Source organism: Carex rostrata, chromosome 3 (assembly GCF_964058835.1).
Source record: "Carex rostrata chromosome 3, lpCarRost1.2, whole genome shotgun sequence".
Classification (NCBI taxonomy): domain Eukaryota; kingdom Viridiplantae; phylum Streptophyta; class Magnoliopsida; order Poales; family Cyperaceae; genus Carex; species Carex rostrata.
The window spans coordinates 5339023-5352504 of NC_135920.1; the positions used below are offsets into that span (position 1 = coordinate 5339023).

Genomic DNA, 13482 nt, shown 5'->3' on the forward strand with positions numbered 1-13482 from the left:
TTCTACACCTAATAATGGACCATAGAGAGCACCACCACAAAATATTTTGCTTTGAAAATACTACTGTTGGTTCAAAATTTCAAGCAGAATTTACATTCAAATATTACAACAGAAAATGGACTGGACGTAAATGAGGTGTACACGTTAATTTTTTTTCTTCATTGTACCAGTCCTTTATTTCTTGTATGGACTGGTCTGTCAATTTTATTTTTTTTAATTTGTTTTAGTAAATCTCCATTTTTTTTTAGTAAAGGTCCGAGGTTACACCACCTAACTATTTTTTTTTTGGTAAAAGTTGGTCTGTCAATTTTGATTAGGTTTATTTTATTAGATTTTCCTTTTATGCATGCAACTCACGAGATTGCCACGCTAAGTAAAATGTGAAAATAGCATCGAAAATGTTAGTATCAATGTATCATAGTCTTCATATCCTGTAGTCTATGTTGCTGCTAACAACCTACACAAGATCCTTCAAATATTGACAAGATATCATGCGCATTATTCTAAATCATATTCATAAAAAATTACAGACAAAGAAGAGTCAATGGACAACATAAAAACAAAATCTGTTGGAAATCAAGATGTTTCCATCACAGCATCAAATTTTCACCTCCCTGACATCATTTTGTCCAAAGGGTGTCCCACAACCAGGGCACTTGCGGTGACGAATCTCGAGATTTCTTTGGATACATTGTGAACAAAATAGGTGGAAGCACTTTGTTATCACAACCTGGAAAACAAAATGTTTATTTTTCAAAGATCAACAAACGAAGTGCACAAAAGCTGGCCAAATTTGTGAATTACCAAATTAATTATTATAAGATCTCCTCCTCTCTGTCACAGCAAATCTATTATAAAATACTCAAAATTTGAGCAAAATGTGCCACTCATTTGCTAGTAGTTAAAAATTGGCATCCCAAGTACAAAATTTTGCCATCCAATACCCGAAATTTTCCCACCTAGTACAATACTTGCTACTCCAACAAGTGCTTGAACGGGCATTGTACATTTATACCACTGACACAAACTTACCATACTAGCAAACAAAGGGCCTTGTACACCCCCACTTTCCCCTCTTCCCCGTTGATAAAAGAGAGAAAAATTCAAAACTCTGTCCAAACCTTACATTGCTTTGATTTCATTCGATTTGATGAAGACAGGGGTCATTACAAAGTGAGGACAATTTTTCAACAAATAAAAAATATACCTCATCACATGTGTAAAGATCTGGTTTTTGGTACTCTTTGTATTCTCCCAAACATCCTAGGTGCAACTTCTACATACTTGACATGGGGTGCAATGTACAAAAGACTTATATTACCTCCTTTGGGCGATCAAAGCATACACCGCATTTGAGAATAGCCTTGCACTCCTTTATCTCTTCCTCTAGCTTTTGAATAGTTACCTCTTCATTTTCTGAACTCAACTCTGCCAATTCATTTCTCACTTCTTCAAGCTCATCGTTTAACTTATTTCTATCATTTCTGAATTTGACAAAAATAATAAATAAATTAAGATTACTATTTTGGTAGTTCTTGTGACTTCAACATCCCAAAAACCTAGTAAAAGATTTTGAATCAATATCACACCAACAACATTAGCACCTATAGTCTGCAGATAATGTTCCATAACAGTAACAGTAGCTAGAATCTGTCATTTCTTTTTTTTTGAAACTCATGGTACCGGTAGTAACAGTAACTCGTGGTACTTTAACTGCAGAACATGGTACGATAATACCTTTCTTGTTCTAGCTCCAATCTTAACTCAGAAACCCTTTTCTGATTTTCTTCAAAATCCTTCTGATTGGATGCTAGGAAGGACCTGAGTGACTTCACCTCTTTCTCTGCATCCGATAGCTCCAACATGGTTTTCTCTAAGCTCAGAATTAAATGCCGGTTCTCTGACAAGGTTTTAATGGCTTGTACTGTGCATGCTTTCATCTGTTTCATTTATAATCTTTAATAATTCTTGGACACTTATAGTTCACCCAAATGAACATACACACACAGACACACACACGATTGATAGCAATGCAAACTCACCTGCTCTTCGCCACGTGTGATTTTAGATTTGTATGGCTCAATTGAGGTATTGACTTGTTGGAGTTGTTTAACCAACAATTGCTTGTCTGACAAAAGAGACCCCTGAGTCTGCTTCATCTTCACACTATCTGATACTAACTGTCATTAGAAGAGAAAGAAACGAACAATCAAACAAAAATTCATATTTATTTCAAATCACACAACAAACCCAAGGGAGACAATAAACTAACCTTAATATTATAATCGTCTCTGCTTGCAACTAGTTGAAGCAAATCCTGATTTTGTGTTTGCATGTCTTCGTATGCTTGACCAATTGTCTGTTTTCCAAGAGAATTACACTAATCCAAGTCAAGATATCATGACATAGGAAAAAAAAAGTAGGTTTATTTGATGAGCATACAAGGAATACTAGCACTTCCAAGCAAGTTTATACATGCAAAGTCCAATGCAAGAGTCGACCTAACCTCAATTTCTGAGATGTGAGCCTCTCCCTCAGCATCCTTGATTTTTATAGCCTCTCGGAGCTCCATAGCATCCCTATAAAATGAATAGCAGGGAGTACAAAAAATTTATACATACCTTACCAGGTTTAAGGATTATGACTTTATGTACTAGTCAGTCTGTACTGATATGAATGACCTTTAGTTGCCATATTTCAAAGATAGGACACAAAATAAGAGAGTGAAATCCAGGGGGGGGGGGGGGGGGGGGGGTGAGGGCCGGGGGGCAGGGGGGCTCAAATCTTAAATGCACAATATGTGGGATTTGAACCCAAGTCTCCACAACCACAAAGTGGAATTCTAGGCATTTTATGAAGCCTGGACCATATAAGATTTTATTTAAAAAAAAAAAAAAAATTCAATTTCAATATATATAACTAAAAATTTAAATAAATTTTAAAATATAGGGGTGGCTTAGCACCCCTATTAATGAATGTAGATCCACCCCTGGTGAAATCCATGGTTTTTATCAGGTGTACCTCTCTGAAGCATCTAACTGTGCCCATAAATCAGCTATCTCAGCTTCAGCAGTAGACAGCCTCAACTTGCATGCAGCCTCAGCTTCCTTCGCAGCTTTAACTCTGAGCTCAAGGTTGTGTTCCGCCAGACTACTACTCAAAAGCTCCGCTCGCTGAATTGCTCTGCTTTCAGATTCTTTCATCTCCTCCATCATCCTGAGCACAAGAAGCAAGTTTGAAAACAGTCAGCGACAACTGGCACCTGCATTTTCTTTCTTTATGTTTATTCTTTGATTGCTATTTAAGGACTGCATAAAAAATCAATAAACCACCGGCAAAGCTACATCTAATTTCATAAATAGACACCCTGGTGAAGATAAGGTTAACTGTAAATTGGACATGGATATTATATTATCAAGAGAGGATAAACTAGGTCAAAAAAGGGTATATAGAGAGTCAAAACAGCATGCTCCTGTTAGTAACTCAGCAATGTTGCAGTGATGAATTATTTTCCATTGTTGAACTCTTAGGGAAATTACTTTTGTACCAAAAGTAGACTTGCCAAATTGTTCCTGTGTGTGTGAAGCAGTCTTTCTGATACACTCTTTCTATCTGATATTACCTAGTTGTTCACTAATCTATTTTGATATATCATACAATCTAACTCTCCAATCCAGTGTGCAGATATAACTTTTCTGACACAATATATATTTTCCCTTGACTTGTAGTGGGTTTGGCAGTAATTATTATGGGAAAAATTATCAGGTTTTCTTTATTTTGTTGACTCATTGGTCCGAGATAAAAGGCTAGCAAGAACAACCCTAAAAAAATTCGTGTTCCCCTTTGTTTGTTTCAATAGTAAAGACTGCATACCTAGATTCAGAACTTTCCTGGCTGTACATATCCAACATGATTTGCGCAACCTGACTTTCTTTCTCCAAATCCTCAATCTGCAGACATGATGAATAATTCCAGTTTACCCTCTTTACAATACCATTAAATATTTGTACGCCGAATCTGATTAATAAAAAAAAATCCAAAAATTCCAGCAAAACTTGATTAAGCAACCCAAGAATGGCTGTTAGAAGGGGCCCTTTTTGGACTGGCATTCTTTTAGTATCACCAATAAAAGCCCAAGTATCTGAAAACATCATACCAGTGATTTAAGTGACTTGATCTCAATTTCTTGTCCGGTGCATCTATGGGAAAGAGACTTGTGCTCACCAACCTAAAATGACAAGAAATCCTTAAAACACTGAAAGAGTGACCAATATTTGGATGAAGCAAAATACTTGGAGCTCTACCTTCTGTGCCAATTTAGTTTTTAATGAATCAGCTTCATCCCTTAGGGAAGACGTCTCAGCAGCAGCAGTTTTGGATTTATTCAACTGGTTCTCCAACATCTCCATTTCCTTTGTAAGAGCTGATGCCATAACACCAATTTCATCCTTAAAATCCTGTTTTCCTTCAAAATTGTATGACGAAAAAAGTAATTAGCATTTTTCATGTAACAGTACGTATCCTTCGGAGAGCGTATTAAGGATTCTTCAATATTGCATAAGACATTAGCAACTTCTCATATAATAGGAAATGTGGTTGTTCATTCGTTATGATATGCTGTTTACATGTCAGCCAAACAAAAAAATAAAAATAAATCAACATGGTACTGGTAAGCGCTAGTAGAGTGAGGTATGCTGATCCTTTGACATCAACCCAAGAACCACAAGACCATACCTCAGACAGTTCCTATACTAATCAACCAGCCTTGTGACTCCTCAAATTACCCACAAATACCCATTTTGGATGGATACAGACAAGCATATGCCCATATAAGACAGTACCTAAAGCAGATATATGCATGATATGCCTGAAAATCGTGCATCAGATAAGCCATCCACACATCAGATAATTAAATTACTTTACTGGGCTGATACAATTAAAGATCTAGCCATACAAAGGTACAAATGCAGAGCAAGCAGAAAAAGAGGATCCTACTGTTATGACTTTTGAGTTTTAGTGGAGATCTATCGGTTCCGACCGACTTTGCCTCCCCCCCCCCCCCTGAAATTTTTTTTGCCCCCCCCTCCGGATTTTTTTTATTTGTAATTCGGGTTAAATTTAGGGTTAAAATTAAAATAAATTTTTCGAATTATGATTAGTAATTAGAATGATAAGTTAGCGCATCATAAATAGGGAAATCTTAATGTAAAGATCTGGAATATGACAGTATGAATGTGATATATGTAATATACATGCTATGCATATAAAATTGATGAGATTTGATGCAGGTCTTACTATTTATCGGATGAGTTAAAAGGCAACTGTCTGTATTGAACCACTTTTCAGAGATTATCAGACCATACTTAAAAAGCATGTCTATTAAATTTATTTTTCAGCTGTGCAATCTTTTTAACCTCAGTTTACAATTTTGTTTAGATTGTCGATTTAAACCACCGCCAAGCGATCATACCCACATTATTTAGAACATCTTTTTCATGCCATGCATTAAAACTAATATAAAATATTTTCGCCATCCTTAGATTTTGACACAATTGTCATATTGATGCAACTGTAATAATCAGATCAGATACAGTACTCCTGCATCCATGAAAAACTAACAATTTGTTTGGGGGGAGTCCGTACCTGAATCTTGCAGAGTTTCTTCCAGTTTTATCTCCAGTTCATTTCTCTCAATAACAAAATCTTTGATTTGATGCTCCAGTTCCTCAATCCTAGATTCATACTTGCTGATGGATGCTTTAAGGTTGTCAAACAACTCTGCTTTTGCATTCAAATCCTTTTCTCGTTGTAGTAACAAGCCTTTCTCACTCTGTAGAGTCCACAACACATCATTGGGGAAGAAGACGAAGGAACAAAAAGCACAATATGAAACAGTAGAATATCTTGTGGGTAGTTGTAAATTTTTTATGAACCAACACCACATATTAGTTTAGCTACATAGGCCAGATTTGCCAAAGATCGTGAGCATGTATGCATGATACCTGCAAGGAGTTGACTATTCCCTTGTACCGCTCAAGTTCTGTATTAATATGCCTCAGCCGATCTTCTAGAAGGATGTACAGTTTCGATGATGTCACATACTTGTCATCCTTTAGTTGCTCCTGTGTGCATAAAAGATTGTAATGCATAACACATGATTCATTCTTTGGAATCAATATAACAAGCTATTTGTGTAGCTAACTATCATATTCACCAGAACTGGTGCTGTATTAAAGTATACACAGTGCCAGCGCTTCCAGTTTTTTGGCAAAGGACACCCAATATATCCTTTGTTGTAAATAATACCACGACACTTTCCAAGTCAGCAGTTTGTTGATCCTGGGATTGGATGAATCATTTTTAAAGATATCTGGTTGTGTTGAACTTAAGAAGTTAGGTCCATTGAGTGACATATGCCCATGACCCGAAAATTACAGTTGCAAACATGAGAAATCTTTTGGGGTAATTAAAATTAGGAAAAATCTTATAAGATGTCACTCAACTACAATACATCCAATGTTAGTCACTGAAGTTTAGGTTCTATCCAAATTGGAACAATATAACAATCCTTAAATTGAAAATGCAAATAAATTATGAACTAATCCATCAACGATTATATCTGTTCAACTATAATAGGGAAATTATTTAGAAAAATATGTCAAATTATTTGGGTTTTGAAAATTTGAGAAACTTTTCAGAAATCAATACAACAAAAGGAAAATATGAGATAATCTGCTTCACATTGTGAAATTTACGACAGAATAAGTATTTTGAAACCAACTATTTGAAAAGGTAGTTTACAATTTGTATATAATTTGAAGGTGGTGACCCAATTTGGATAAAAATTAAAGTTCAGTAGTTATAATCAGATAAATCAATGTTGAGTGACCCAAAACAGATAGAGGGTATAGTCAAGTTGCCTTCCATAAATGTACTCCTGTAGTTATGGTAAGAGGGTATTTTTCACAATATCCTTTTTCCAGCACTGTCTCATTTTTAGCTGGCCATTATTGAAACTGAACAATATATCAGCCATCTTACATAGTGCATTCCAAGTACAAGCTACTGCAAGAACTGTAACTCTACCAGAACAGTGACGATTTGAGGTCTATTATAGGTGAGGAACACTTAAAGAAATTAAAAAAAAAGCAGAAAACTTAATTAAAGGGTACTAACTTGAAGATCTTCCAACTGCTTGGATAGGATCAGATTGTCTTCTTGTGCCTCATGAAGCTCAAAAAGGCGGTTTGTCGCCAATGTCTAGACAGATTTAGAAAATAATATAAATATATGTCACAACAGAAATAATAACATTCTTTAAAAATGAGGGATTTTCCAAATGTGCCTAATAATTTGCCTATGTACGACAAACCACAAAATCTGTGGGAGGGGGCTTGTGTTGTTAATATATATTCTCACAAATTAGAAGTGCCTTCAACTTACGGATGATACTTATATTGTAAATATATAGAATCAACTTAGAAGGATGATAAAACAATACTGTCATAACAATTGGAAATTAAATATATTAACTATATAAATTGATTCCAACAGATACATAAAAATTCGTATTTTCTTCATTTAGAGATAAAAATGCAAATTCTAGCAATTGTTGGTTATTATGTGTCATGCCAAACAGCAGAATATTTGCTATCTTAATGAAAATCTAATCATTATTTCTTAAAAATCTTTCCAGATGGAAATAATCAAATAAATAAATAGGCGTGATGAAATATAGAGATGTATTAGAATTCTAGAATGAACCTTGGCCTCGTCAACAGCTTCCTCAAGCTCCTTCCAATCCATAGATTTATTATTGTTATCATTGCCCGACACCTTACCTGGCAAGGCATTTCCATTAACCATACTTGTAACAGAGGGGACGTTAAATACGGAGGTGCCATGTTTCTTCATTTGCAGAACTGCTAATTTTCTCCTGCTCTCTTCCAGGTCAGCCATGCTTTCCTCCAAACAACCTTTATCAACATATATTGAGTTACCACCATAATTATCTTCCTTCAAACTGATCAGCTACTAATTTATTACTATGTTTGAAATTGGTAAAATAAAATATTTTTTTGCTTTCTTTTTGTTTTGGTAGCTATTCAACAATTAAAACAAAACAAGAAAAAATGCTGAATAATTTAGGATAGTTAGTAAAGGTTCATAGCGTGGTGCACAAAAGCTAAGAATTTGACACCTTCCGGTCAAGAGTAAATTTCACATATTGGTACCTCTAAGCTGTTTAATTTCAGATACTTCTGTCGAACTGATTCCAGAATTAGCTTCAATTTCGGCAGTGTAACTTTTGTTCCTCTGATGAAGAAGGTCTATCGCATCATTCATATTTCTTACCACCCCTCTCATATATTCATTATGGTTTTCGAGCTGTACAAGAGCATCTAACAAAATAAATAAATAAAAAAATAAATATATACAACAAGAAGGTGCGAAGAGGAGCTAACATATTTTCCAAAGCACTATTCTCAAGGACACTAGAAAGGTATAATTGCTAGTCAGATCTGATGGTTCCCATCTTTGTCCACAGTGGCACCAAAATGAAGTCTGTACTGGCATATTAATGACAGATATTGGAATCTAAGATACCACTTTTTGATTCTCAACCTTGGTAACATGATCATCAGGTTTGATACTAGAACCATATAATCTGATATCATTTAGAGACAATTTGCTTTGATTTGTATCTAATTCGAGTTGATGGTAAATTACGACTTAATTCAAGATGTCATTCTTCCTTACTATAAATGATTGGTAAAGAGACAAATTGATTTGTATCTAATTCAAGTTCATAGTAAATTATGACTTAATTCAAGATTTCATTCTTCCTTACTACAAATGACTGGTAAAGAGACCTACCTTCTGGGGATAGCTTTGAACTTAACGCTAACTTTAAGCATTCATTTCTAGACCACAGTGCATTGATATTCTCTTGTAGATTTTTTACCAAATCCATTATCACTGATTGGCGTAGAGACAGAGCCTCCTTAGCATATTTGACCGGTTCACTAGCTACTCTTCTCTCTAACGGATCAGATTTTAGAAGCCTCAAAAGAAATATTTCCTCGGATGGGCATAACTCGAGTTCATCTACAAGATAGAAAGAGAACAAAAATCTAATAACAAAAACATACAATGAGATTTTCACAAATAACAATAAGGTCTTTATTGTGCATACAAATAAAACCCGCACTTGTTATATTCGCAACAATTCCAATATTTCTCCAGATATTGAAATAAAACTAACTGGTACATGACCGTAGTGGAAAGTTATGAATTCCCTTATATTGATTATTTCGCATATTTCGCCTATTTGAAATTTTTTCCCAACAGTTATATTTTCTTGTTTGACCATAACTATCAGATCTCAGTACCTCCCATCCCTTCCCAGTTCCCACGAACCATGTTCTAGATCATACAAACTGGGTCTCAATTTGCCAACATATCAGATCTCTAAAAAGGTGACCCAGAACTTTTCCAAGAGCTGCTTGCAGAGAATAGAAAAACAAGCGGGGAAGAAAGGTGAACAGGTAGCACCTTAAAAACAGCTGTTTTGGCCTCACAAAGGAAACTAGTAACTGACTTGCCAAAAGGCGGCTGGCAGCTATTGCTACGGTTTCTTCTTCTGGTCGGAAGGAGAAAGAAAATTTATGAAAGCGAAGAAACGGCTAATGAGCATAATAGGGTTGCTTGCCCTCTATGACAACTCTGAGACTGGTTCCCGTTATAACCTTCTTTTCCAGTTATTCGAGTCTATGGGCTGTGAAATTGACCCTAGGCTATAGAAATACAGGGCTAAAAAGAAGCATATTAAAACCTTTGATTGCTACACATGTACAAAGATTGGCAATTTTGTTTACTTTTCCATAAATGGACAAAGTGTCTTTGCCAGCCGTTACAAAGTAAGTTACCAAGGTAAAAACCCCAAAGCATGAAGAAAGAGAAGAAAAAAAAAAGCTACAAGCATGCAACCAACCCTACCATTGCCTTTTTCCTTAGTTTTCTTCTCTTGCACACAGACAAGCTCCAAAAAAGTTGACCTTAATTTGAGCTTCCCATAAAATAACATACTGTTTTTGTGGTGGGCGGGGGTGCGAGCCCAATTTGCATACCCATACCACACAACCCTGTTGAACTGCATTTCTTGTGACTATGATCTTTATCCTTACTTGTGAAGCATAGTGTAAAAAGCAAGCGAAATATGTTCAGAATTACTGTTAATTGAGAATGGAAGTAAGTGATGCTATTATGTAGAAGTTCGCTAAGATACTGGTTCTGGCATTCTGCTACTTAAAAAAAAGTAATGACACCTCTATAAACGGATACAGAAGCTCAGCACAGTATATAGGCACGGGAGCAAATAGCCAGTTTCAGAGACGTGCACAAAAGTAGCAAATAAGGACACTCAAAGTACCTGCAGATAAGTCTTCATGGTTTAAGGCTTCCAAAGAATCAAGTTGCTGACCAGCCCGTATCCCGACAAGCACCAAATCATCAACCAGCTGAAACATTAAATAACATTCAAAATGCAAAAAAACAATTCAGTTACTATTTACAAGGAGGGATCAGTTCTGCTAACTTTTGGTACTGGCTGCCATCAACTCAAAGCATGTTAATCAAAATTCAATTTTAAATAATCAAACCAAACTTTTGATATGTTATATGTTACACATGCAAGTCGAAGTTTGGTAGATCAGGATTACAGACAAAATATGTCCCAGTGGACTCTCAACTTCTTGATCCCTAACAAAATGGAGTACAAATGCAACAGTCTTTTATATGCAAAGATATTGTACATAACGATTGCATTGGTTAGCATTTGCTCTTTTAAAACTGATTCTGAGATACTAATTAGTGGCATCAGGCACTGCAAAAACATGCAGTGAACCCCTCCTTAATACCTGGTTCCACATTTTATTGAGAGAAATCATGGCCAAGTCATATGAACTCTGCACGTCCCTCAGCTCCTTGAATTTCTTCTCTAGCGCAAGCATCTCACCCTTTTGGGCTTCCAGTTGTTGTACGAGCTTTTGGTTCTGGTACTGGAGAGCAACAGAATCAACCTGAAATCCATAGGAGCAAGTCAGAATGATTGATAAATAGAACCAGGAGATAAAAAGAATTGCACCAAAATATAAAGAACTGACAAGGCCAGGTTACAACGCAAGGATTACAGTCCGATTACAGCACCTCAGTTAAGCAATTAAACAATAAAATGGGGCCGTTGGGCGAATTTTTCTGGTATATACTTTAGTTTGCTTAATTAAATATATGCTTGCCAATTTCCGACAAATGATATTCTCTCTTTGAGGAGCTTTTAAATAAATAAATGCAAAATTGGTGTAAATTCACCAAAATAAAGGACTCTGACCTGCTCTTTTTGATCAGGGATGCCATTACTAGCAGCGCTGTTCTCCCTCTTTCCCGATGCCATGGATAAGTTATAAAGTTAAGCAACGACCAATAATGGGAAATAAATTGAAGAATTTGGCGAGAGGGTAAAGGAGCTTTAGGGTTTATGGAGAAGGGAATTGCGGTTAGGGATTTGGAGAGGAAAGATAATTTAATACTTCCCTTAATTAGCGTAATTAAGAGATAACCAACGAGAAGTTATAAGAGAACTCGGTGTCCTAGTTTCCATTCTGCAAGAGAAACACTTTAGGAGAGAATTTGCAGAACCGATTTTTGTTTTTGGGTGGCTATTCCGCTATTGTTGCCTTGTTTTAATTCGCATCCATATTTTGTAATTTTCAAGTCCAAAAATAAACTGGTTGAGGCCTTGAGGGTCATCTCTGTATTAAACTATGCTTGAATAACAATTTTTACGTTTTTTTAAAAGTTTTTTATTATTTTCTTAGATAATATAAAATCGTTTTTTTTTATGATTTAGAATTTTTTAAAATATAAAATTTTATACCTATTTAAAAAATAATAATTTTTTTTCGAAAAATATAAAATTTAATCTTCGTACTTTTTAATATGGACATCATATTAACTATTTAGGATCAGCCGTTTGGAATTTCAAATCGTAAATATTAATTCACGATTTACATTAGCCCGTCTCTTTGTTTAGTTGAATAGAGTACGGTTAGTATTGGTTATTTTTATTATTTTTATAATATTTAAATTTTGAATTTTTAAATTATAATGTAACAGAAAAAATAAAATTAATTAGACTAAAAATAAAAAAGTTTGAAATTTTTTTTTTCTTTAATTTCATCTCTTTATTTTCTTTCCTCTTTACTCAACTGTTTATAAATCAAACATGTTATAAGCAGTAGCGGAGATTTTCAATTTCCTTTTTTTTTTATTCTCTTGATTTTCTCTTTGAATTACTTAGGATGTGCTTCACAAGGAGACGTGGAGAGGGGAACGATAAATTCACTGTGTAGAAATAAGAGTTGACTAGATGAGTTGGCCTGCTACAGAAGAGGCAATCAGAGAGAAAGCGGAGAGAAACAAGTACTGTTAAAAGGAGAAGATGCTATGAATTTTGCTGAGATTTATCACTCCAAATCAGAATGCAGCGAATACTGTTTGAAGGTGAACGGAGCACAACACTCTTCCTTCCCTTCCGTTCCTAAGGCCTATTTCAATGAACTGGCTATGGAAGCCCAAAGACGGGCAAATTTCCTTCTTCGATTTGCTCGATAAGCCTAAGGCCTTTGATCGGCCCAATACAGAAAAACTACAGTAATCATTCTTTTTCTTTCTCAATATTTACATTACATGTACTAAAAAGGTTTGCGCAACTGATGATTTTGGTCCGAGTTTTTTAAAAATACTCAAATTTATTAATATTTTATTATAAATAATCAGATGTTTGGCAAAATTATATTTTTACCCAAACCGTAAGGAAATCTTACGGTTTGGATTTTTTTTTTTCCAAACCGCAAGAGGTTTGGGAATTTTTTTTTTTTTTTTAGCCCAACTTTGCACCTCTGGTTAACATATCAAAATATTTTCAAAAATCATGAAAATTTACCGACATGCATTTTTGACTTCATAGAATAAGACTGAAGTTTCATAAAAAATCTCAAAACAGATCGTGAGATATCGGCTCTCAAAAATTGCCCGAACTGCTGAAAGAGTGCTTCTGAGCCCAAATTTGCACCTCTGATTAACATATCAAAACACCTTCAAAAATTATAAAAATTTACCAACATGCATTCTTGACTTCATAGAACAAGACTGTGAAGTTTCATACAAAATCACAAAACAGATCGTGAGATATCGGCTCTCAAAAATTGCTCGAACTGTTGAAGGAGTGCTTATGAGCCCAAATTTGCACCTCTGATTAACATATCAAAACACCTTCAAAAATCATGAAAATTTACCGACATGCATTCTTGACTTCATAGAATAAGACTGTGAAATTTCATACAAAATCTCAAAACAGATCGTGAGATATCGACTCTCAAAAATTGCCCAAACTGCTGAAGGAGTGCTTCTCAGCCAAAATTT

The 13482-nt window shown here is 35.1% G+C and overlaps 1 protein-coding gene across 2 annotated transcripts; it reads right to left on the reverse strand.

The window, feature by feature from the left end:
• Nucleotides 1-473: 473 nt before the first annotated feature.
• HUB2 (histone mono-ubiquitination 2) lies at nucleotides 474-11693 on the reverse strand. Of its 2 annotated transcripts, XM_078298897.1 has the most exons (19): nucleotides 11390-11693; nucleotides 10920-11081; nucleotides 10433-10520; nucleotides 8878-9108; nucleotides 8235-8402; nucleotides 7765-7976; nucleotides 7177-7260; nucleotides 6003-6122; nucleotides 5644-5830; nucleotides 4305-4465; nucleotides 4157-4228; nucleotides 3874-3950; nucleotides 3022-3216; nucleotides 2507-2579; nucleotides 2273-2359; nucleotides 2043-2180; nucleotides 1738-1940; nucleotides 1322-1484; nucleotides 474-730 (listed from the first exon to the last, which is right to left on the reverse strand). In XM_078298897.1, exons 1-19 carry the CDS (start codon nucleotides 11450-11452, stop codon nucleotides 599-601), a joined length of 2616 nt encoding a protein of 871 aa, XP_078155023.1. In that variant the 5' UTR covers nucleotides 11453-11693; the 3' UTR covers nucleotides 474-598. The 2 variants fall into 2 exon arrangements, with proteins under 2 accessions (XP_078155023.1, XP_078155024.1); XM_078298898.1 differs by lacking the exons at nucleotides 10433-10520; nucleotides 10920-11081; nucleotides 11390-11693 and adding an exon at nucleotides 10000-10254.
• Nucleotides 11694-13482: the final 1789 nt, after the last annotated feature.